The following is a 23,403-nucleotide window of genomic DNA, read 5'->3' on the forward strand; positions in this document are numbered from 1 at the left end:
GACCCATGTCCTCCAGCGAGTTTCTTCCGCCTGGGCATGGAGATGTGGTGTCGCATTGTGCTGTGCATGCTCTGAGCTGCCCCACCGCTCAGCATCTGTCCAGCACTGGGAAACCTTACGACCCCCCCATACCCTCCAGTGTGCCTGCGTCACACGTTAGTGCTAGTGGCAGACATTCAGCCAGGTTCTTCTCGAGCAGGCGGGGCACCTGTGTTCTCTTCATTCTGGTTGAAGGGGACATGGGGATCCCATCGTTCAGGGCAGATCTTTCCAAGCTGCGTCTCCTGCAAGAAATGGCCCCAGCTGTGTGTCCCTTCACTCCTGCCCTGTGTCATCACCATCTGGTGACCCCTGCCATTCTGAGCCAGTCCTTCCTCGCCGTCCTTGCATGCTTTGAGCAAATAATTAGCGGTCGACTTTCTAGAGCATTGGTGTTAGCACCCAGAGAGAGGAAATGAGCAGTTCGCGCCTTGCCACCATAGTTTCAGGCTCTCTGCAAACTCGGGCATCCCGGTCTCTCTTCAGAGAGGTCCCGTTTTAATTTGCAGCTGAATGAACTGGGCTTATTTGTGTAAACGACAGCTGAGATTTCATTTAAAATGATCCTTTGGGGCTTTAAATTTTCAATTATAACCAAAACTGTATTAGAAAACCAGGTGTTCCCCTAGCATGCGTTCTGGTCATGTAAATATACACAGTTAATCTTGCCTGTGCCTTGTTCCAAGTGTTTATATTTATGAAGATGTTAGTGGCTGGCAGTTAACATTCTCTTCCGGCAGTGAGTGAAAGGCAGTGACAGGTTAATTTGAGCAGCTAATTTATGCTGTGTAGCTATTGCACAGGCCGGGAGATGTGTACATGGTAATTTACAGTAGCCCATTTTATGAGTGAGGCTGGGAGCTCAGGTCAGTCTGACTCATTTATTGTCCGCGGTCCCCAGATCAGCTACTTTGCAAGGTTTGACCCTGCAAACAAATCTGGCCTGAGGAAGCCCATTGCACTCTCCAACCAGCTCCACTTGTGTGTTCGCAGTGACTTGCAGTGTGGCCAGGTGCCCCGTGAGCAGTTACATTTCACTCACCTGGATTTGAACTCCCAAGAAACTCAGGCTCATTTATTAGCCCTCCAACTCACTCAAGGGATGCAAAGCGGAGCGAAATACCTGGGGCTGGGCAGCTCTCTGGGAGCTGGCTTTGCATGTCTAGGGGTCTGATGGGATAGCCTGGGAATCTCTCCAGCCTTAGCAGGGCTCGGAGTAGAGTGTTCTGCTGCAACTGTTTAACCTTAGAGATTTCATGCGCCCTCAGCCCTGCAATGCCTGATGCATCGACCCTGGTTCCTTCCCACACGGGCCCTGGCATGTCACTCTGACCAGTAAACGATCTCTCCTGCTCGTTGCACTCTTTGGTTCCCGTCTCTGCTGCAGGTGTTGCCAGCAGCGGGGTGTTTGTTTAATCTTAGCTAACATGGCCTTGGAGCCCGAGCAGCTGATATTTGCTTAGCAACCTCCAGGAAACACATTTATTTGACTTTCCAAACAGGCTCCCCCTACCCCCGCCAGTCGTGGCTGCTAAGGGAGCAGAGGAGGGCTGTGTTTTCTCTCCAGCGAGCTTTCAAGGGGGTGCACTTTGTCACAAGGGGGTGCACTGAGCCCCACTTCTCTGCAGGCGGCTGGAGGCCTCCTAGCTGTTCGCAGATAAGTGAGGCTCAGCAGGCTGAGAGGGTGTGGTGGGGCACCATGTGGTGAGTGCTGGGTGGGAGAGGCGGTCCCCTGCCCCTGCTGGGGCTGCCACCTGCCCCTTGCCCCAGGTAATCCTCCCCCTCCCATCCGTAACACAGGTAGGGTAGCCAGCATGGAACCCCCAAAAGTGCAGGGCCTGGGGTGGCTGCCCCACCTCATCCTATAGACAGGACGGCCCTGGCTGGCGGGAGCACTGCAGCTGTGTGGGACTGCAGCAGTTCTGTGTACGGGAAGGTAGTGCTCCTGGCAGACGTATCGGGGCAATCTGCGTCCCCCTGTGACATCGGAGTTCGTGGCGCTCTCACAGTGAGGAGGCTGTCGAGGCCCAGGGCTTGTGGCTTTCGGTCTCAGACAAACATCTTACCAGTGAAATTTCTTACTTGAAAAAAATCTCTCCCCTCTATGATCCTGCTAGTGATTAGGAGACGAAGGGAACCAGAACAAAGCGTCTGCTAGCAACTGGAGGCTATAAAATGGGAGGAGAGCAAAGAGCTAGAAACGAGGGAATAAAACATTGATCTGCGTTTTAAATCATGATCCAAACGAATCGATTTTTCGTGTTCCTGTTTAACAAGCTCCGAGTGCCCCATCCCCTGAGTTCCAGCCCAGTGCCTCATCTGCCAGTCCGTCCGTCCGTCCGTCCGTCCCTCCTTCTACCAGTGCACAGGTTAGCCGGGTGCGGTCAGGCTCCTTCTGGGTGAGCTAGGATCGATATAGTCAGAGCTGTGCTCTCAGCTGAGCACCCGCTGACCGTTTGTCCACTCCCATTTTGCCTTCCAGCAGGTGATGTGGCCATTGCCTCTGCTCCGCATCCAGCGGTTTCGTTATCCGCTTCTTCTCCAGCGTGACCTTTAGAAGGAGGCAGGGGAATGCCCTGCCAGGAGCTCTGTAAATAAAACCAGTCCGTTTTCAATGGCTTGCTGCCGCTCTTCCTAGCTCATGGAATCCCACGACTCCTTGGGGGCGATTGATAAAGGGCTTTTATTGACTTGAGAGAGAAACCCGAAAGCCACTCGTCAGTTACCCATCTCGCTCTTGGTACTGCAGCTGCCCCCGGCTGGGTGGCGGGAGGTGCATTTCTAGCTGCGCTGATGTGAGATGCTGCTCCGGCGGCCCTGGGGCAGCGCAGGCTGTTTGGTGGTGGCTGCAGTACAGGTTGCACGTCCTTTATCCAGCATGCTCGGGACCTGACAGGTCCTGAACAAGAGTTTGCCAGACCAGGGAAGTGGATGGCCCAGGCTCCCAAGGGCTGCCACAGGCCTCCAGCCAACCCCTGCTCCCACCCACCCTGCACCACAAGGCAAGTGGGGGCTTTGGCTCCAAGCCAGCAGTAGCCTCCCGGACCCTGCTTCTGCGGGGCACGTGGGGGCTCCAGCATTGGTCTTGCGGCAGCCTCCCAGCCCCAACTCCTGTGGGGCAAGCAGGGCTCCAGATCCTGGACCTGCAGCAGCCTGCTGCCCTGCAGCTATGGGACAGGCACAGGCTCCTGTACCTGACCACTGCTCTTCCTTCGGGCGCCATCCCTGGACCTGCCGGACGAGAGTACCAGATCTGAGAGGTGCAACCTGTAGAAGATTGTGGCTTCCGCTCCTGTTGGTCAGGGTCGACCGCCTCTCTACGCAGCGTAGGACGCACGCGTGTGATTGAGGCCAGCAGTTGGGACAGACGGGCTCGTAAATCTCAGCGGCCTGTCCTCACCTCGTGACCGCTGCAGCGCAAACCTGCCTGCACGCCTCTTCGTGTTCTCTGTGAATCACGGGTACAGCCTGCACCCCTCTGTGGGCCGGTGTTTGAAATCCACATGCCACTGGCTCTCATGGGCTGCAACTGCACGTTGGCCCAGTGGCCGCTCCTGCTCTTCCTCTTGCCCTGCTATTCAGTGCTCACCGTTCCCTCCTGAGGGAATGGAAGATGGGGAGAAAACCCACAGAAAATTCATCACGAATGGGCCGTCCATCTCACGCTGCGATTGCGTAGAAACCAAAGGGCGTTGCAGCTAATGGCCGTAATTAAAGCTGCTATTACACAGAGGAACTAAGGGGGAACTGGTGATGAGCGGCAGCGTTCCCTACCCTGGGAACACGGTCCATTTGCCTTGTTTGTGAGTGCCAGGCCCCTCCAGCCCACCACGCAGGCTGGCCCACCGGGTCGCCGACCACTTCCTCTAACGGCTGCAAGCGCGGCTGCAGTGGGAGAGCACACCGGGTCGGCAGACAGGTGTCTCCGGCCAGACGGGACGTGGTGAGCGAATGCACACAGGAGTTAGCGTTTTCACAGGATGGCTGGGTGATGTGCTGTGCTACGCTACGGGCCTCTGAAGGGCACCCAATACCCGACTCCTGGCCCCTGGGGTTGTACTGCCCCAGCTGGGTTCTGTGTGTGTTCTCCAGTCACCAGCAGGAGAGCAGGTCGGGGTGGGGGGGCTAGGTCAGCCCTTCCCCCACCACCAATGGTGCACCTGGAGCGCAGTGAGGGAGCTCTTCAGCTCTGAGAGATACACAGACATTGCAGGGGGAAGCCACCCCATGTCATCCACGCTGCCCTGGTCTCTCCTGCTGGGCTGTCACTAAGCTCCCTGCCAGCCCCAATGGCAAAGTTTGTGTCTCTGCTGTTTCTCAGTGTTTTTGTTTTCTAAACCCCAGATCCTCAATATTCATGGCTTTAAAAAAAAATGGGGGTGGTATGCAGGGTGCATTCTTCCCCAGAACTGTCTGCTAGGACTTCCCCCGCCCCTGCAGGAGCCCAGGGAGCTTCATGTCATTCCCTCTTGATCTCTCCTTTAGATCTGGGGGCGCCGTTGCTTTGAACCAGTGAGGAGTGGTGTTTATTTTGAATGGCTCTGAACAGCTCTGACATGCTTTGCCTTCTGTAGCATCTGGGAGCCGTTTTCCAGAGCCGCCTTTGATAATACCAGCCTTGTCAGCGCGGCGACAGCCAGGTGGTTTCATCCCGACAGTTCTTTATTTCCAGCTCTGAGAGCTGACAAAACCCTTTGTAAATCAAGGGCCTTGTTTTCCTCTGGCGTTGCTGGCTGAGCTCCAGCAGAGCTGTTTTTGTGTAGCGAGAGCTTCCTTCCCGGGAAGCAGCCCTTCACACGGAGGGGTGCTGGCTGGCCCTACAGCCAGCCCTTTGAAGGGGGTGCCGAAGTATAAAACACCTAGATTTGGGGAGCATGTGTCCCTCTGCTGCTCTGCAACCAATGTGCCTGAGCAGCGGGAGGTGAGCACAGCCTGTTGATGGCGTGAGCCCAAGTCCGTAGATGCAGGCACCGTGACTCGCTGCAGCAGGTCGTGTTTGCAGAGTGGACATACTGCGAGTGTCTGGACGAAACGCTGAGCTAGTGTTATCATTCCCACTAAGCAGCCCAGCTCGGAGCATCTGGCTTGTTCATCCTAACTGCGGGCATTCCAGGAGGGGCTAGCCTGTTCGGGACTGGAAGCCAAAATAGCTGTGGATAGAGTGAAGAGCCACGTATTATGTATGTTTTTTTATCTGTTATAGATATAAATGCCCTCCCGAAGAGCCCGGCACCCCCAGCCCTCTGCTCTGACCCATTCCCCCTCCCCTCCTCTACAGGCACGCACCCCCAGCCTCCTGCTCTAACCCAATGCCTGGAGCTCACTGGAGCCACGCTCTTCTCGCTCGAGACACTGGGGCATGCGTGCAGAGTGGCGGTGAGCAGTGCGGGCACGTGGCTTCAAGCCGAAGTCACACTTCATTGAACAAAGAGCTGTGGGTTGGCCAACCTTGCAGTAAAGCCTAAGGACCAGCCACAGCAGAGCGGTGCTCCCTACCCAAAAGCCCTTCCCGTTGAAATCATTCACATTTTCTCTCCACTCCAAACTCCCCCTTATCAGGCTGAGTCCTCCCTCCACTGACCTGGCCTGGCGTCACTGTGAGCCGGTGTGTCTGGGTGCGGTTGTCATCAAAAGGAACAACCCGCCAGCAGCCAAACGTAACCCACACTTCCTGGGATGTTGCCGAGGTGAGGGAGAAGGGTGCCAGGCTGCCATGTGTAAAAACAGGTTTGTTCCAACAACCTGGGTGGAGGGGGCATTAACAGTCCCTTAACATCGACGGCCTCTCACTTACTTGTGCAAGGCTGTGACTGGCATGGAATCGGTATCTGCCGTGGCCCCGCCTCACACTCCAACCATGAGACCCCCCGTCTCTTGTGCCAGTGTGTGACAAAGGCTCCGATCAGCAAAGGGCTGGTCCATTGATTTCAGAAGGACCTGTTATGTACTTACAGTTACACAGGTGCTGTGCTGTAGAGGCTGTATTCTGATTGCCTCTCTCAGAGGCAGGGAGGGAGGTAGCCTCTTAGCTGCTTAACACTCACAGGACACAGGAAAATGACCAGCACTGCTGAGCTGGTCAGTTTCCTGGTCCCTGGGAGTGGCAGGGAACTGGGAACCAGGCTGCAGCCTGGCTCTTGGCTTCCATCAGCTGGCAGGAGCTGGAAAACCGACCAGCGATGTGCTGGTCAGTTTCCCAGCTCCTCCCAACTTGAGTTACGTGAAGTTGCCCAGGAATGCAACCATCACATAACTCAGGGGGTCTACTCTATCTGCGGGTTTCTCTTCTCTGTAGGTTCTGCCCACATGGAAGGGTTCTCTCCCCTCTCAAACACACACTGACCTTTGCGCCTCCTTCGGGTTTCCTCGAGCAATGTGTTAACACTCGCTGCGGCTTTGCTAGACACATCAAGGCTCCTTGTGCGGTGACAAATTGGGCACGGCTGTTCAGCCTCTCTCTTCCTGGCGCTAGGGATGAGATGTTTATCCCACCCTCCCCCGGCAAGCTTTGATTGAAAGTGACACATCCATTAAAAGGCATAAATGTTTCGCCCCCACACAGGATTTCCTTTGGGCTGGCTGAGTAGGAGCAGGGTGTAGCAACATCGTGCCAGCAGCCTGAAAGCCACACGGCCAGAGCAGCAGGCTCACTAGAGCTGTCTTGCAACGACTCGTCTCATGGTCGATGTCCCAGAGCTGGTGGAGCCTCGCAGGAGCCTGCTTTCTGGGGCTCAGTGTGAAACGCTGCTGCAGTTCCTGCGCTCCTAGTCCTCCAACCAAGCAGCATTGGGCCTGTGCTGAACAGACAGGAGACGCCAGCACAGGGGTGGCCAACCTGCGGCTCTCGAGTCGTACATGGCTCTTGGAGCCACGAATTGTGGCTCCTGCTCGGAGCTGTGTGCTGAGAGTGCCGCCTGCCGTCCTGTGCACGTGCCCCAGTGCTGGGAGGGGGAAGTGTGTGCCAGCTGCGGTGGCTCTGGTGAGTCAGACACTGGGTTAGGGCTGGGGGTGCCTGGCTCTGGGGGAGGAAGGGGATGGGGTTGGAGTGGGGGGGGCACTGGATTAGAGCTGGGGGTGGAATTCCTCGGAGCCAGTGCCCAGGCAGAGTTCCAGGAGTCGCTGGGATGGTGGAGGCTGTGCGCGCAGTGGAAGGTGTAAAAACAGGGAGCTGCCCTGTACAGGGCCTGTGGTACTTAGAGGTGGAATATGGGCTTCCCTGGTAAAATGTCAGCCCCTTGAGTTCCATCTCCCTACCGGTGTTCCCACGGTGCTCGGGCGCTGCATTCTTGCCTGCAAAACGGGCTGACGAGCACACATCTGTGGGCCGGGCCCCTTGGTTTGTGTAGCCTGGTGTGAATGCACCAGTGAGCTGGGTCTGCTCAGCATCGGTCTGGTCCTGGGGCTTTCAAGCTTGTCCAGGTGGAGTCAGCGCTGTCTTACTGGTGCCAGCCTGCCACGTGCCCTCCTTTAAACCTGCTGCACTAGCACTGCCTCCTGCGTGCTACTCACTTCCTGTTTGCGACAGCGGGACGTCCTGGCTCCCCTGGCCTCCTGGCCCTCGGGGATGTGGACTGGAGGGTGCTGCTGAGGCAGGGACTTTGCCTTCAGGCAGATCTGATCCAGTGCCATGGACTCTCACTGATCATACGGTAACGGGCCCAGAACCATTTTGCACTGAAAGCCTCACTTTCTGCTTAGAAATAATGCGTTTGCCCAGCAGTGACTTCCCTGAAGCTTGTTTTCCTCCCAGCACCTTTGCTGCAGGGAGGAAGAGCTTTGAGGATGCGGTAATGTCACGCCTCTCAAAAGAATGCTACTCAAAGTGCAATCCAGCTGCAGTTCCCTCCGAGCCAGAGGAACCAGCCACTGGGCAGCAGCTTGTCATTCTGTGCCTCGTCCCCCAGGAGCAAGAGCCTGTCTCCATCTCTGCTCCAGGACATTTCTGCCGAGTGGGTTGGGCCTGCTTCGGGGGCTCCTGTCGCTCAGAAGTGCTACGGAGAGTTGGCTTTGGGCTGGGGCTATTGCAGGCTCTTTCTGAGATGTACTCAAGGACAGAATCTGCTGCATAACATAGACCAGAGGGTGCAGATGAGAATCTGAATGTTGCTGGGAAGATCTCAGGATCTCTCTGGCATCTGTGATGGGGCTACAGCGACTTGTGGGGTGTATTGCCCTTGCCTGTGGTCCCCATAAACTCTGCCCTGCGTTGGCCAGCTGGGGACTAAACTCTGGGCTGCGTTGTCCAGCCCAAAGATTGCTGCTATTTTACTTGTGTGTTCAAATACACCATTAGCTCTCTGCCTCGCGCAAGGCAGCCAAACCCCAAGACTCCCTGTCATCTGCTCAGCCAACAGTAGCTGCTGATTGGGTCCAGCACCTGAGAAAAACCCCTTTTGGTGGACGTGGCAAATTGACTGCTGGGGGTTGCTAAGAACAGGCTCTTTGTGCACAGGAGTTTCAGGCATGACTAAATCTCTCCTCAGAATAATCCATTTTGCAGAACTTGGTGTAATGCTGCATCCTCTCCGGCGCTGGAGTACGTTGCCCTGCTGCTTCCCCAGGGGTTATCCAGCCACACGTACAGCCCACGTACAGCCTGGGTAACAGAATTATTTTTCTGAGCTTGTTGTGTTCCAAGCAAAGACTGTTAATTCAGGAGCTGCCTCCAAGAGCCAATCGCTTGGCATTTCCTGTCAGCTTTCCAAATACTCCTTGAGACAGAATTACACCTCGGCCCTGTGGCTCTCAGCCCTTCAGGCTCCTCCAGAGCTCTGCTGCCCTGGGTGCCCCTCCCGTTTACCTGTAGCCGATGGTGTTCCGCTGGCAGCGTCCCAGCTGGAGCGCCGCTGCCCTGCGCGGCTCGTGCGTGCACTGGAGCATTCTGTGCACGACGACTTCGGCAGACGCTTCTGTTTGTGTACACTTGTGCACACGCACAACTGTCACCAATTTCTCCGCCTTAGGAAGCGGGCTGGTGTGGCATTTACCAGCAAGCCGCCGCGGGCCGCCTCTCCGAGCGTTGGGTCGTCACTCGTCCCGCCCACGGTGTGTCGCAGACGTGTCAGCTGACATCTGTCTTTGCATTTGAGCCACACACTTGCTGCTCCTGTCAGCCAGTCTCTCGGGGTCACGCCCCGGCCCTGCTGATAACAAGGCTGCCAGATCCAGACAAGTGTGGCCTCGGCAGCCCGGCCCGGTCCGTTCCTCTTTCCCCGGTCACCACACGGCTCGGGTAGCGTGCTGGCTGAGTGCTGTGCCTTTTCTTCAGCCCAGGGCAATTAGCCGATTCGTTGTGGTGCCCGAGGGAGGTAATGGTGGAGTTGCGCTGGGAGGGAGGGTTAGTGTGGCTACAGCACCCGCAGTTGCCACCTGAACATCTCATGCACAGCACTTCTGGGCGCTGCGGGGCAGGGAGAGGATTCCACCTCTGTGGCCATTTGCCCCTGGGCTGGCCCACTGAAGCGGCAGCATGCAGTGAGGAGCACCAAGGAGCGGGACTGGGCCGGTGCCAGAGGGGATGGTGGTTTCTTGTCGGGATTATTCCCTCGTGTGCATCTCCCAGAGTAGACGAGTTCCGTCAGGGCTGGCGCAGCATAGCAGCGGAGGGTGCTAATCCCACCGCCTGGTGGGAAAGGGCTTTGGAGCCCGTTCCCGAGGGTCCTGAGCTGCCCTCCTTGCCCTGCTGTGCTCCGTGCTGCTGCAGGCCGGCTTCCTCTCACCAAAGTGCGAGACGCCTTCGTGCCGCCTGGGTTGCCGCTCGGAGCTGGAAGCAGCAGGTGCAACGACAGCTTCTGTGCCCACGTCGGTTGAGCCAAGGGAACCCTGCTAGGCCTGTGCAGCAGAGGGGCTCTGCCAGGCTCTCAGGCCCAAGTTCTGGCTCCACCCCTGGGTGCTCACATCCCGGGGCAGTGTCTGGGGGCTGTGCCACTTCTGACACTCAGCGGCGCCTGGGCTGGCCTGGTTTAGCCCCTGCGCTGCCAGCAGGGAGGGCAGCAGCAAGCTGTGCCTTTCGGGGGAGGCACTGGGAGGAGAGGGGAGACTGCCAGAGTGGTCCCCACTCTCTGGTCTCCCCTGACCACAGCAGGGCCCATTGCCTGGCTTTGGGGCTTTGTGGGCAGATCCCAGACTCCCTTCACATCCCTGCCAAGAGCGAGAGGTATGGCCCAGCGCCCTGGCTGACTGCTTTGTGTGGGTCAGCTCAGCCCTGCTGCCCTCAGGACAGGGCTGGGGGAGCTGGAGCAGAGAGGATCTATTGCGGGAGAGGACCAGCAGTCCTACAGCGAGAGAACAGGAGCTCTCCCTATGGGAGGCGAGGGGGAAATAGGACCCAGCCCTTCTCCTTTCAGGATCAGCCGTCAACATGAACCTGGCACTGAGTCCGGTCACCTCACTGCAGCCACAGAGGGACAGCTCCAGCACAGGGCATCCAGCTGCTGGGCAGCCTAAGGGGACACCCTGCAGACAAAGAATCTCCTTGAGAAAGGGGCAGGTGCCCCCTTTCCAGCCCAGAGGAGAGGAGAGGGGAGGGGTCCTGGCCCAGGCTGGCAACTCCAGGCTGGCACCTCCTTTTCCCTTATGCTCACCACATCCCCTCAGGCCTTCTAGATCTTCAGGTAAAGATCCACTGGGCTATTTATCCAAACCACCCCGTGTCAGCTTCTTGTACCCAGCCTGGGCCCCAGTGCCCTGGCCTGGACATGGGCAGCAAGTATAAGCGACTAAGGAGGCCAAGCCCCGCCTCTGCCCCCCATGCTCCACCCTCTCCCCTAACCAGTGCCCAGCCCAGGACTAGGGGCAGCTCAGAGCTGGTTTTGGCCAGAAGCTTAGGGGAGATCAGCCAGGGCTCCTCTGGTCGCAGTGTGCAGGTGCTCAGGATGGGACATGCTCAGGGCTCTAGCAGATGATGGTGGGGCAGGGACTTAGGCAGAAGGGGTGATGGCAGAGAGCTGGCTGGAGAGCTGACTAACACTGCTGGGGCAGACTTCAGTGTGGGGTTTGCGGTACAGTGACACAGGGACAGGAGCTGTATCTCCCCCCCCGCCCCCCCCAGTGTTGCTGCTGGTTCAGGTTTCTTGGGGCTGGCCTTGGGGAAGTGCACATTAAATCCAGCTGCAGCCCCGAAATGGGTACTGAGATCCTGGTGGGAGAAGGCCTGACAGTTCCCACCCCCATGCACTCTTGCCACAGCCTCTGGGAGCTTGTCCAGGGCTTTAGCTCCATCTAGTGAACTAAGCCAAGTATTGCTGATCAGACCTGCTCTTACTAACCAAGCGTGTTAAATCACGCTGGGGCTGTTTGTCTGTACTCTGAGCCCAGTTCATCCTGGGAGCCCCAGAGAGCTTACACCAGGGATTAAGCCACAGGAGCTTTGACACCAAGAATGGGAGCTGCTCTAGACTCCAAAAAAAGAAAATAGCGACGACAATGCAGACAGGCGCGATCGGGTTGTATCTCACTTTTTACTTTCCATGCACTTACTGTGAGCTTACCATCAGCCTAAAGACGACAAACGTACTCAGTCAGGATGTTGCTGAATCCCCATCAATCAGCATTGACAACGATACGTTAGAGGTCGTCCACAAGTTTGTTTACCTCGGGTCCACCATCACTGACACCCTGTCGTTGGACACTGAGCTAAATAGGAGGATCGGAAAAGCGGCCACAACTCTGTCCAGACTCAGCAAGAGAGTGTGGAATAATAACAAGCTGTACACTCACACCAAAATGCAAGTCTACAGAGCCTGCATCCTCAGCACCCTCCTTTATGGCAGCGAGACTTGGACCCTGTATGCCTGCCAGGAAAAGAGGCTGAACGTCTTCCACTTGCGCGGCCTCGGGCGCATCCTTGGAATATCATGGAAGGACAGAGTGACCAACACTGCCGTCCTGGAGCAAGCTGGAATCCCAACCATGCACACCCTCCTCAGGCAGCGTCAGCTCTGCTGGCTTGGCCACGTCCACAGGATGAATGATGGAAGGATTCCAAAAGACATCCTGTATGGTGAGCTAGCCTCTGGCAAAAGACCTCCCAGGACGCCCCCAGTTGCGTTACAAAGATGTCTGCAAGAGAGACCTCAGAGAGGTAGACATTGAGCTGGACAACTGGGAAGAACTAGCAGACGACCGCAGCAGATGGATGGAGGGGTTACACAAGGGCCTTCAGAAGGGCGAGATGAGGATCAGACAGCTAGCAGAGGAGAAGCGAGCGCACAGAAAGCACAATAAGGACTTGCCAGACATCCACCGCATCTGCAAGAGATGCAGCAAGGACTGTCACTCTCGTGTGGGTCTTCATAGTCACAGTAGACGCTGTAAATGAAGTCCTCAATTGAAACTGTAAAGGGCGCGATTCATAGTCTATGCAGACTGAAGGATTTCTACTACTTCCTCTTGGCCAGGCCTTGCAGCAGCCTCTGGACTACCCTGGGGGGCGAGCAGGTTGTTTGTGAGCCCCAGTGACCTGCCTGAGCCTAGCATCGTGTGAGCTTCGGAACGCTTCTGTGAGCTCGGGTGCTGCGTGTTGCTGGGCCTCAGCCACGGCAGGCTCTGAAATGCACAAGTGCTTGTGACTGCCTTCAGCCATGCAGAGAGAACAGAGGAGGAAGTCAGGTAGTCCCAACGGCAAGCCCCGCTGGAGTGTTGGTGAGGGGGAGGATCACTTGGAGGTGGGATTTTGCCAGGGCCAGAGTCACTGACCGGTCACAGGGCTCCTCCAGTGGGCTGGGTGCAAGTAGGAGTCAGCCTGAGACGGGCTATGCGTTCTGGAGTTGGTCCTTCTCTTCATTTGGTGGCGTTCATCTGTGTGTGTCTTCCAGAAAACAGTCTCCGACTCTAAGACATCCCTGGAAGGGGGTTAATGCTGCCTGTCAGCCAGGAGCTCCCCCCACAAATGGCTCCGGCAGGCCATGGCACTCTCACCTCGTGTCCCGGTCCTTCCAGCTGAAGGGAATGAGGGGCTTGGAAGCAGTGAAAGCCTGGCTTAAAACTCTCCTCACAAAGGCACCTCCTTCCCTTCCACGGAGGTGACAAAGATTTTCAGGGTGGCTGTTGCTGTCATAAGATGAGGGCCGAAGGCCTGGTGCAAACCCTGAGAGCTGGGCAACAATAATCAAGACTCTGCTGATGTAAAGCAGAGTTAAGCCATGAGCATGAGGCAGGGCCTGGCCACCGCACTTCTCACAAAGGGGGCTGAGATCGCAGAATAACGCTCGCCTAATTGATATCGGCTACACGTAGCGAAGAGAGAGACAGTAACGGAACATGTTGATAGGAGATATTTTGGTATCAATACGCTCCCCACAGATAACAGGAACATCCTGACCCAAGTTCAGGACAGGGTCCAGCATGATGGGTGGAGACATTTTGATTGAACCACCATGTAGGAGGTAACGGGTGGTATCTAGGTAATGTCAGAGGGTGATAACCTGCTTGTAGCTGTGTATAAAGATGTACCCCATGGTGTGTGTGTGGGGGGGGGTCGTCCTGCTCCAGCCGAGGAGGTAGTGCTGAATCCCTGTTGCTGACCAAGCAGAGTCCATTCTCATGGACACACACTACTGGCATAACTAACACCTGGTCTAGGGAGCTATTCCTGTGATTTGTTTATAAGAAACCCAGCTGGGCACCTTCAACCTTTATCTGACTTTGTGGTCTTTGAGGCTCTTGGACTCTGCTGTACAGTCTCTGTGCAGAGCCAGTATGACATACAGAGAGAGACACACACAGCCAGACCGTTCTTGTCATTGGACAGAGCAAGAAACCTGCCAGCCCGGTGACTTCTGCCCACAGCTGCAGTGGGAGGTGGCAGCAGAAACTCACAGGAACCCTGTGCTGCACAGAACTGTTTAAAGCTGTAGTACTGAGCAAGAATTTCATTAACATTTGGTCCGTAAGACACCCTGCCCCCAGGCCAGTACATTAAACAGGCCATAGCCTAGCATGGTTTCTTGGAGCTGGTAGCCTCTCCAGGCTAGAATTGACCTTTGATTCCTGTCCTTTGTGTGTGCTCTTGTTTCCGATCCAGAACCCTTTGTCTCCTCCCTAATGCGTAATTTCACCACTGGGGAGGGGGGCTCCTTTGAAAGCCGTTCCAAAGACGGACCCTCCACAGTTCTGCTGGGGAAGAGTTTGATGGAATTTCAAAAAGCCAAGAAATTCTGTCCCTAAAAGCAACGGAGGGTTGGGGGCTCCGACAGCTCCTGTGTTTGAGGCAAGAGATCACAGTGGTCTCCAGCACGAAAGCTGCAGCTCTCCTGTGTTGCTGCCTCCCCTGCTGGAGTCTCCATTTGCTTGGTCCTGAGCCAGACAGAGCATTGGAGGCTTGCTTGGTTCTAATGGCCAGGCAGAGGTGGACACAGAATTGACCCTGTGGTTGTCTATGGCTCCAAGACTGACAGGGTCTCCCTAGCTCCGAGTCCTGGACTAAGCAGTCTTGGACTGTACTGCCAACTGCACACCTGCTGGGAGAAGCGTGCAAGCGCTAACCCCAGGACAGCATGGCTCTCAGCGGCTATCCAGCGGGAGCACTTCCAAATGCACCAGCACAGGGGCTCATCTTTGCAGCCAGTGCGCTAAACAGGTGTATGCGTATGGGAAGGGAAGGTCGCATCTGCGGGTACTGCTTAGGTCAGTTTGTACACAAGAGCCTGGTCTTTAGCACTGGCAGGGAAGAGGGGACTTCGTGTTCCTCACGCCACATCTCTTGTGTCTGTTTAATCTACACAGGGAATTGGACTGTAGAGAAATTAATAACATGAGGAGGACAGGCTACCGGCCTCTTCATCACATAAATTGGTTTATGGGCCCTGGCACAGGCATTGTTAGAGATGATGGAGTGCATCATGCCATACAGCATTAGCAAGAGAGGATCCCAGCTTGTTACCATGGAAGATGTGGATGTTGCGGTCAATCCAGACAATTATGCCAAGCCCACGTGCCCATCATGTTTGACAACCTAGGGTCACCATAGGGGATCAGGCTGAATTGTGAATGGGCTGTTTGGCAGGGCAGCTGTGCTGTACTGTACTGGCAGCCAGGATGGATTCATCAAGAAAAGCACTGGCTGCTGAGGCCAGCAAGGGCTGTGCCAGTGCCTGGCATGTATGACCTGCCCTGAGACTTCCCTGCCTTATTTCTTTGGCGAACAGCCTGATCTGCTTTGGACTAACATCCCCTTTCCAAATTGTTTTCTCGCACTGGCCTGGATCCTGCAGATACGCACGGACCAGTAGCTTCACTTGCCTGAATACTCTCACTGAACTCAGTGGCTGAGGAGGTCCTGCTGTTCAGCCTCTCAGTTATGCTACATCCTTAATGACTGGTTATCGTAAGGAGAGGGCGCTGTCCCTGGGCTACAGATGAGCTGGTCTAAGGCCTCATTTCTAACATCTCTTTAGTAGCCTCCTTGAACCGGAATCACTTTCACGATATTTTCTTTACTTTTTAAACCTGAACATCACCTGGACTCTAACTTGGGGGTTGAGCTGTTCTCCAGTAGCGCTGGAAAGCTGCCCATCTTGGGCGAGGTGCAGGAGAACCTGAGTGAAGCTGATGAGACTGGTTCCTAGCTGAGTCTCCACGTCAGCAGTTGCTTCTGTCCATTGATTTCAATGCAGCCTAAGTTCATGATGAAATGCCTTGCTGAAGGGGCACTTTGCAGAAGTGGGGTCTGGGTGCAAAATACGAAGGACTTTTCTGAATGGTGAAAAGTACAAGGAGGAGTGTGATGTCTGTCAGTACGAGTGATTCCTCAGTGCCTGTGGGAAGGGCAGGCTGCGATCAGGGGTGACTGTGTGCGGTCTGTCTCTGCCAGACCTCGGTCGTGTGAAACACAGGGGAGTGGCTGGCTATGGGGCTGGAAACAGAAGTGTCTCTCCCAGAGGTTGCCTTGAGTGCCCTGGAATGGGATGGCAGCCATGGATAGCTGCTTTAGCTAGATGGCTCCTATGGGCTCTGGTCGGCTCAGCAGCTGAGCACAGACCCTAACTCTGCTCCATCTTGCTGTTAGCTGTGATGCTGGGGGCACCTCTCCCAGCCCTGCAGAGGAGCCACACCCCCTCTTGTCTCTGGAACCCCTGCAGCTACGACTGTGCTGCTGTCTCCACAGGTGACATTGGAACTGGATGCTAACCTATAGCACACTGTTTGCAAAACCAAACCAGAGCTGGCAGTGCCCCTTGCCTTGTCAGTGGTGTGCAGCAGAGCACAGGCAGGGGCTGCTCGAGGTGACGTAGGCTGGAGTGGTTCTGACCTCCTGCTGAGTGGAGGATCGGGCCTGTTCAGGGCACTTGAACGCAGTGTGCTGAGCTGCTTGCTGATGTCCAGCAAGGCTCCCGAGGAGCCGAGTGGTGAGCCGTAGCCGCCAGCAGCGCATGTGTGAGAGCTGAGTATGCAGTGCTGGCTGTGATCTCCCAGCCTCATGCCTCTGTGCAACAGTCGTACAGGGATGAGAAGGGGCAGGTTTTGGATGGAGAGCAGCTAGAGCTGGCTCCCGAGCACCTGCTCCCCTTAATTCTGCTGTAGGTTGGTGGCAGAGGGTGCAGCTGCAGCCCCTGGGCAGGAGTGGTGGTGTTCCTTACTCTTTAGTGCACTGTTGGCCTTTCGTGCCGCAGAGAACCCGCCAGCGCTCTCCTCTCAACAGGCAGGGTGTAGAGCTGGAAAGCGAAGCTACGCAGCACTGGTAAGAAGTCAAGATGGTCAAAACACCAGCTCCTCGGAGGCCAAAATAAAACTGATTAAGGGCCCCTTCTTGGAGGGGGAGTGACTCTTCATTCCAGCCCAGCCCTTTAGTGGGAAAAATGAGGTAACACCTGATTATTGAATTTACCCAGCTGCGGCCTCTGGGATAGACTATTGGGAGCTTCAGGGATTTTCAACACCAGTGGAGGAAATGCAGAAATGCATCAGGTAGCGCAGGGCTAATAATAATGTGTTGATGCTCCTGTGGTTTCTGGGCCATATTGGAGAGTGGTGGGGACACGCTGGGAGGAACAGCTTACTGAAGCACAGCCTGGGAAATAGACAGTTTAAACAAGGTCTGAAATTAAGGTCTGCAGGAAAATTAGAGGCCTTGAGGGTTTTTTTCCCCTAATGAAGAAGCTGCGTTCATGGGCGCGAGACACTAATTTCAGGCTCTACAGAAAGCCCTGGAAGAGCAGCGTGGTAATAAGCATGAGGCCTCAAGATAGAAACTGATCAACTGAGTTTTAAAAAGAGGCAATTCTGGTTAAATGGTAACAGGGGTCCCTAATTCTGAGTGACTACTGTTAGCCAGCAGCAGAAGCAGGTCAGAGACGCTGTTGTCTGGCTGTACCCAGAGCAGGACCAGCTTGCTGGGGACATGGCAGTCACTAACTCTTAGGAGATGCTCCTAATACCTGAGTGGAAGTCCCCATTCCTCTGGGAACAGTAGCCATCAGGAATCTAGTGTAGCAGAAAGAGCCTGAAGGTTGCACTCAAACCAAAGGCAGGGAGAGTGATGCTGTGAGCAAGTTAGGCCCTCTCAAAGGCAGACCCTTGCCAGCAAGTCAGCATTTAGTCCACAACCCTGTCTAGCATTGCTAAAACAGCCTGACTATGTAAACACATTCCAGCAGGACAGCCCAGGAACACTCTAGGCTAGCACACGGTAAAATGGTTTGACTAAAGCAGGGGTCAGCAACCCCCAGCACCAGGGCCAAGAGTGGCACACGAGCCAATTTTCACCAGCAGGTGAGACAGGAGCTCAGCCTCGCCCCACCTCTCCCATGCAGCTGGGAGCTTGCTCAAAACTGTGCTGCCTGTGGATTAACAAAAGACCAGCCAATGATACCAACCACCACCTAAACTGTAATGTCCTGTATCTTAACTTATGAATGGAGCGGTTGTAAGGAGGACTATTAGTGATTTTAAAAAGTGTCACTGGCGCACCAACTGTACCTAGAGGTGAAAAGGTCAAACTTTGACACTGTCTCGGAAAGGTGGCTGACCCCTGCCCTAGTGTAACTGTAACATTGATCCAGGAAGCGAGAGCCCTACTCCATCAGCAATAAGCCTGGCTGGGTGCCTTTGCTACTAAACCCAGCCGTGCAGTCATATTGGGCCGTTTGATCATTGATTGCTCTGCAGGCCATCTGGCTCAAGGCAGTGCAGCACGTGGAAAGAACATGGGCACAGAGCCAAATGCCAAAAACCTCCTGCACAGCTGCTGAGCCCTCTCCTGAATGGGTTTTCAAGCTAAGGTAATGTGGAGATTTTTCTGATGCACAGTTGAGAGGGACCGTGACGTGAAGAGGTGTGGGAGCAGGGGCCAGCCAGAGCTAAAGGTCTGACAGCGCAGTTGCCTGGTCATCGGCCGTGGAGAGTGAAAGTGAAGATTCCTGGATTCTGCTTCTGGCTGTGCGCGTGTGATCCTGGGCAGGTCCGATACAGTGGTGATGAGGATGACATATGGACCTCGAGAGCAAATAAGATCCGGTTACACTAGCAGTGGCAGGTGCACTGCTTGGACTGCCTGTGGGGTGGAGGTGTTCTGCTTGTGACTCACTCCCAGAGGTGCAGGAACAATGTCTGTGGCAGGGATACTGAAGGTGGAAACCATGTGTTTGGGGTGTTACTGCTTCAAGCCGGGCATGTGGCAGCACCCCTAGTTCCGGCACGTGTGCTCCCTATTGCTGTTGTCTTATCTAGTCAGCACGCAGAAGCGGGAGAGGATCCTGGGCAGGTGGTGATGGCAGCCCTCTGAACCCCAAGAGAGAGGAGGCAGTGGCTCTCCTGGCAAGCCCTCCCCTGAAGGCTGGCACCTGTACTGGATGCTGGCTGCATCACAAGCAGATTATAGCTCATCTGTTTTCCCCTCCAAGCCCCTTGGGTGCTGAGGCATTTGGAATCCAGCTCCAATAATTTCCCCTCTTAAGGATACCCACCTAAAGCCGCCGCCTCCAGGGGATCTTGCTGGAAATTCTTCAGAGACCCCCTCCTCCTCAACCCAGCCCCTCTGCCTCCACAGGGTGAGTGGGCCAAGTGTGCCCCTGCTCTGGGCAGCGCTGAGCCTTACAGGTAGGGCCCAACATGGTCTCTTGTTAGCTTTCCAGGCCTTGCAGCCAAAGGAACACGCCTGGGTCATACGTGGCCAGAAGTGTGTCTCCGTAACGATTTAATCAGTCACCCGGCTGTCCAGCCCCTTTCAGAGGCTGCACTCCAGGGAAAGTGGGGAGTAGAGCTCAGCTCCACAGGACTGTTGCATCAGAGCGGGGTGGGAGACTTACCCAGTCTTCTTCTGGTAGGTGGATGGCCTTGTTCATGACAGCTACAGGAGATCCAGGCATGCTGGGGGATGGGCAGGTCCCTGGGTAGGATGTGAAAAGGTTAGTGGGTAAAGCCACAGTTGTGTGTATAGACCTCAAACACTAGGAGGCACATAGAAAGCGAATGGATCGGACGTTTCCTGCTGCCAGGCCTGGGGGTGTCCCTCAGCTACCAAGCCTGGGAAGGGGGTATCTTTGTCATTGGGCCCCACTGCGGACTGCTCCCTCTGGAACTGCCTCTTCACAGGTTGTGCAGCCTCTCTTCTGCTTCCCTCCTAGGCGTGGCTGACTGAGATTCATGAATATGCACAGCAAAACGTGGTCCTCATGTTGCTGGGAAATAAGGTGAGATGGGCCTGGCCATAGGGCCAAATGAGTTTCAGAGCAGTCTGTGCTCTCACTGGGAGCTCTGTGGCAAAGGGCATTTGCCATCTGCAGACGTGGTTTCCGAGCCGTACACTGGCATAACATGTTGGGGACTACTGGGAACCTGGGCATGCCTCCATGACGAGGGGGCAGGAAATGCACTTTGTTGCCTTCTGCGCCAAGAAGTGGATACTGCTCAAACCTGGGGACTCTCTGCAGGGGGCTTCTGGTGCCACGGGGCTCTCAGCAAGGTCTCTTAGTCAGTGAAATGAGGAGACTTAGGCTATGGAGTGACGCAGACAGGCAGTGCCCTGCCCTGCCCTGACTATGTTGTTGTGTTTTGCTGCTCCATGGGCCTGACCCTTACAAACGATCTGTGCTCCTTTTCCAAGTGTCCAAGTGACCCTGGGGTGGGGGAGCACTCGGTTACCGACATGGAGGTGGGTGCTGTCCTGTGTCTGGGGAAGTCTGTGCCTTCCACCACAAGGAGAGTAGGCAGAGCCCTGCTCCTCTACCTCAGCCGCTTTGGGAAATAGGGTGTGTGATATATCTGAGGCGAAACTGCCCTTTCTTTGCTCTGTTACATCACTGCCTCATCTCAGAACGGAGTTGGGGATGCTTAGGGCATCTGTTGCTTCTTTGCTCCAAGGACCTTGAGGCCCTTTGCAGACACTGGGCCGAGTCTGTTAATGGATTATACTCATTCCCACTGGAGGGGGGCGGAGAATGTGGGTGCATGCCCTCATTACAGTGATAGAGGGGTGTTTTGTTGCTGTAGCAAAGCCACCCCTACAAGAGGTGGGTGGCAGGGTCCATGTGAGATGTCTTCTGTTGACCTGTGTCTAACAGTGGGAGAGACTGATCTAATGACATTTCACAAGGCGCAAAATTCTGCACACCCCTGAGCAATGCAGCTACATAAGTTGAGAACCCTTGATTCCTAGGACCATTGGGTCAGAAGGGACCACAAGAGCCATCCAGTCTAACTCCTGTCAAGATATAGCTTCTTTCTGAATATTTGCAGTGCGAGAGCTTCCACAGCCTTCGGAGACATCTGTTCCATTCTCCTGCTGAGCTTACTGTTTACGAAGTTTCTCCTGAGAGTCAATCTAAATCTGCTATGCTGGAATTTGAAGCTGTGGCCTCTTATCCCATGCTTGGTGGCAAGAGAGTACAACTTTTCTCCATCCTTTTTATAGCAGCCTTTCAAGCATCTGAAGACCATGCTAGGTGTTCCCCCTTAATGTCGCCTTTTCTAGCTGTAGCCCAGGCAAGATATGAAAGTTCTTACTTAGCCAGAGTTTGAGCCTTTGGTGCCCACGAAATGAAAGGCACTTGTCAGGAGTAGCCTCCAGAGAAACATGCCTCCCGCGGTCACTATGGGAGAAACAGGCCTGTCTGGAGATCTGCTTCACTCCAGGTGCATGGAGGTGAATTTCTTCCCCAGTCTATGTATTAGGCCTTTAGTGAAAAGGTGTCAGTGGAGTTCAAGTATATGTCAGTCCCTGCCTGTGGTGATCTTGCAGTGATTTCGCATCTCTTGAGGGTAGGTTCAACGCTTGCTTTTTCTCTCCTTAGTGCTAAACACTGGGACACCTAAGTCAGAGGGCTGAGACCAACTCGCAGGTGAACTAGTGTGGATCCCAGCCAGTCACATCCTCAGCCTGGGCAGCTCCTAGCAAGGCTAGATGCCCTCTGGATCCAAGTAGCCCAGCCTTTCTCTAGCAGCCTGGAATGCTCCCAGGGGTTCGAGAGTAGGAGCCATGCCAGCTAGAGTCATGCCCGCTGGCATATTCTCTGCTGCCAGACTCATTTTGTCTCCAGTCGGCTTGAGTCTATTCTCTCATTTGTACTATAAGAGGGAATTTGCGGGAACGTTATAGAATCCCTTCTGGTAATAGTCAGTCATTTGAAAGCAAAACTTCTGGAATGAAAAGAATTGCCTTTGTCTTCATTCAGATCTCCTCACTTACGAATCCCACCTTAGCTTTTCTGTTTCCCATTACCAGGGCATGGACTGCTGCTGGCAATGAGAGGCCAACTCTGATAACAGTGCTGGCTGTTTCCACTCACCTAGGCCAGTTACAAACATGTTCTGTTTGTTGCATTATGCCAGGTGTTCGATAATGAGTCTGATCAGGACCTGCATGCATCTGCCAGGGTGTGCATGGATCAGTGGTGTATAGAGGAGCCTCTCTTGTTCATTCCTGGGTGTCTCTAGGAACTTCTCTTTAAGGGAATGCCTTGGTGAACCTATCTGGAACTTGCTGAATTTGATTTCCACTCCAGCCTCCTCTTCCACAACCTCAGGATACATGGTTCTGCTTCCCCTTTAGCCACACAGCTGTGACAGGGTGGTTGACCTGGAACTGACTGTAGAACATCATATGTTTGATTGTTGCCCTGTTGGCTTGAGTTAGGGCAGCCCTGCAACTCCACCCATTCATTGCAGGAGACTCCTTGCACAAGTGTAACTTTAATCTCTGTCCAGAAGCCGTGTGTGTGCTTGTTTCATTCCATGGTTCTACAGTTTGAAAATTCTAGCCATGCAAGAAATCACCATCAAGAGAGGAGAGGCAACAGAGGACCCAGGGGTACAGTATTTGCTGATATCAATCGCCCCCGCTCTTTTATTGAGCTTTTCATTCAAGGATCTCAAAGCATTCAATGGGCATAAGTTACTGATGTCTCACACCCTCCCTGTGACCCAGGGAAGTATTCCTCTCTCCATCTTCTAAATAGGAAATTGAAGCACAGAGTAGCTAGGAGGATTTGTTCAAGGTCAAATTAATAACTGAGCCATGGATGGAAGCCAGGAGTCCCAATTCTCTCTTGCTCAGAGCATTAAGGTCATGTGCCCTTGTACACCGAGCAGCAAATGGCACAGAAAATGCAGCTTTTGCCCTCCATGGGCTCAGTCAGCACCAGCAACCTAAGCTGCTCTCCCCAGCAGTGATCCCTGTAGGCTGAGCACTTGTGTGGCCGCTTAGGAGAGATTCTAATGCTGCATGGCTGATTAGCAGAGCACCCACAGCCAGGTTTTTTGTTTCTACTAGTGGTGCAAATTGGCACATGCCTTGGTGTGCACACAAAAATTTATTCTGCACATGGGGTTGGAGATTAGAGGGAACCTTGCTCAGCATGTGTAAAGGAGAAAAAATGCTGCCTTGTTTGATCCAGCTCTCTCATAAATGTGACTATTGAAGCTGTGTGGGGTGGGGAGGGAGGGTGCTTGAGTGTACTGTTCCTGTTTGCAACAGCCCACACTCCAGGGCTTTGCCTGATGTTGCTCTGCTGATTCCTTGCAAATTGCTCTTTGTTGTTATCACTGCTAGGTGGATTCGACACAGGACAGAGTGGTAAAAAGGGAAGATGGAGAGAAGCTAGCCAAGGTACGTGTGTCCTTGCACCCAAAGACTTTGCCCAGATAAATGGCTTGGGAAAGTAGCATTTACTGTTAAGCTGGGAGGCTGCATCAGCTGAATAATGAGCCCCTAGTGCTCAAGGATGGTGCAAAGACCAGTCTGTAGGGGGGCAGGGGAGCATCCTACATCATAGGTGACTATCATACTGAGGCAGGTCTTGTCTTGCAGGAGTATGGAGTGCCCTTTATGGAGACAAGTGCAAAAAGTGGCTTGAACGTCGACTTGGCCTTTACAGCCATTGCAAAGTACGTTTTCTGTCCTGCTGCTGCTTCTCCTGTTGGAATGCAATC

At 54.5% G+C, this 23,403-nt stretch overlaps 1 protein-coding gene across 2 annotated transcripts in view; it reads left to right on the forward strand.

The window, feature by feature from the left end:
• Nucleotides 1-23,403, forward strand: part of RAB26 (RAB26, member RAS oncogene family) — a 161,444-nt gene that overhangs the window by 135,083 nt on the left and 2,958 nt on the right. For both annotated transcript variants that reach the window (XM_075010931.1, XM_075010930.1), the window contains exons 6-8: nucleotides 19,602-19,667; nucleotides 23,024-23,080; nucleotides 23,282-23,358. In XM_075010931.1, the coding sequence (XP_074867032.1) occupies nucleotides 19,602-19,667; nucleotides 23,024-23,080; nucleotides 23,282-23,358 (200 nt within the window). The remainder of the gene's footprint in view (nucleotides 1-19,601; nucleotides 19,668-23,023; nucleotides 23,081-23,281; nucleotides 23,359-23,403) is intronic.

Source organism: Carettochelys insculpta, chromosome 16 (assembly GCF_033958435.1).
Source record: "Carettochelys insculpta isolate YL-2023 chromosome 16, ASM3395843v1, whole genome shotgun sequence".
Taxonomy (NCBI): domain Eukaryota; kingdom Metazoa; phylum Chordata; order Testudines; family Carettochelyidae; genus Carettochelys; species Carettochelys insculpta.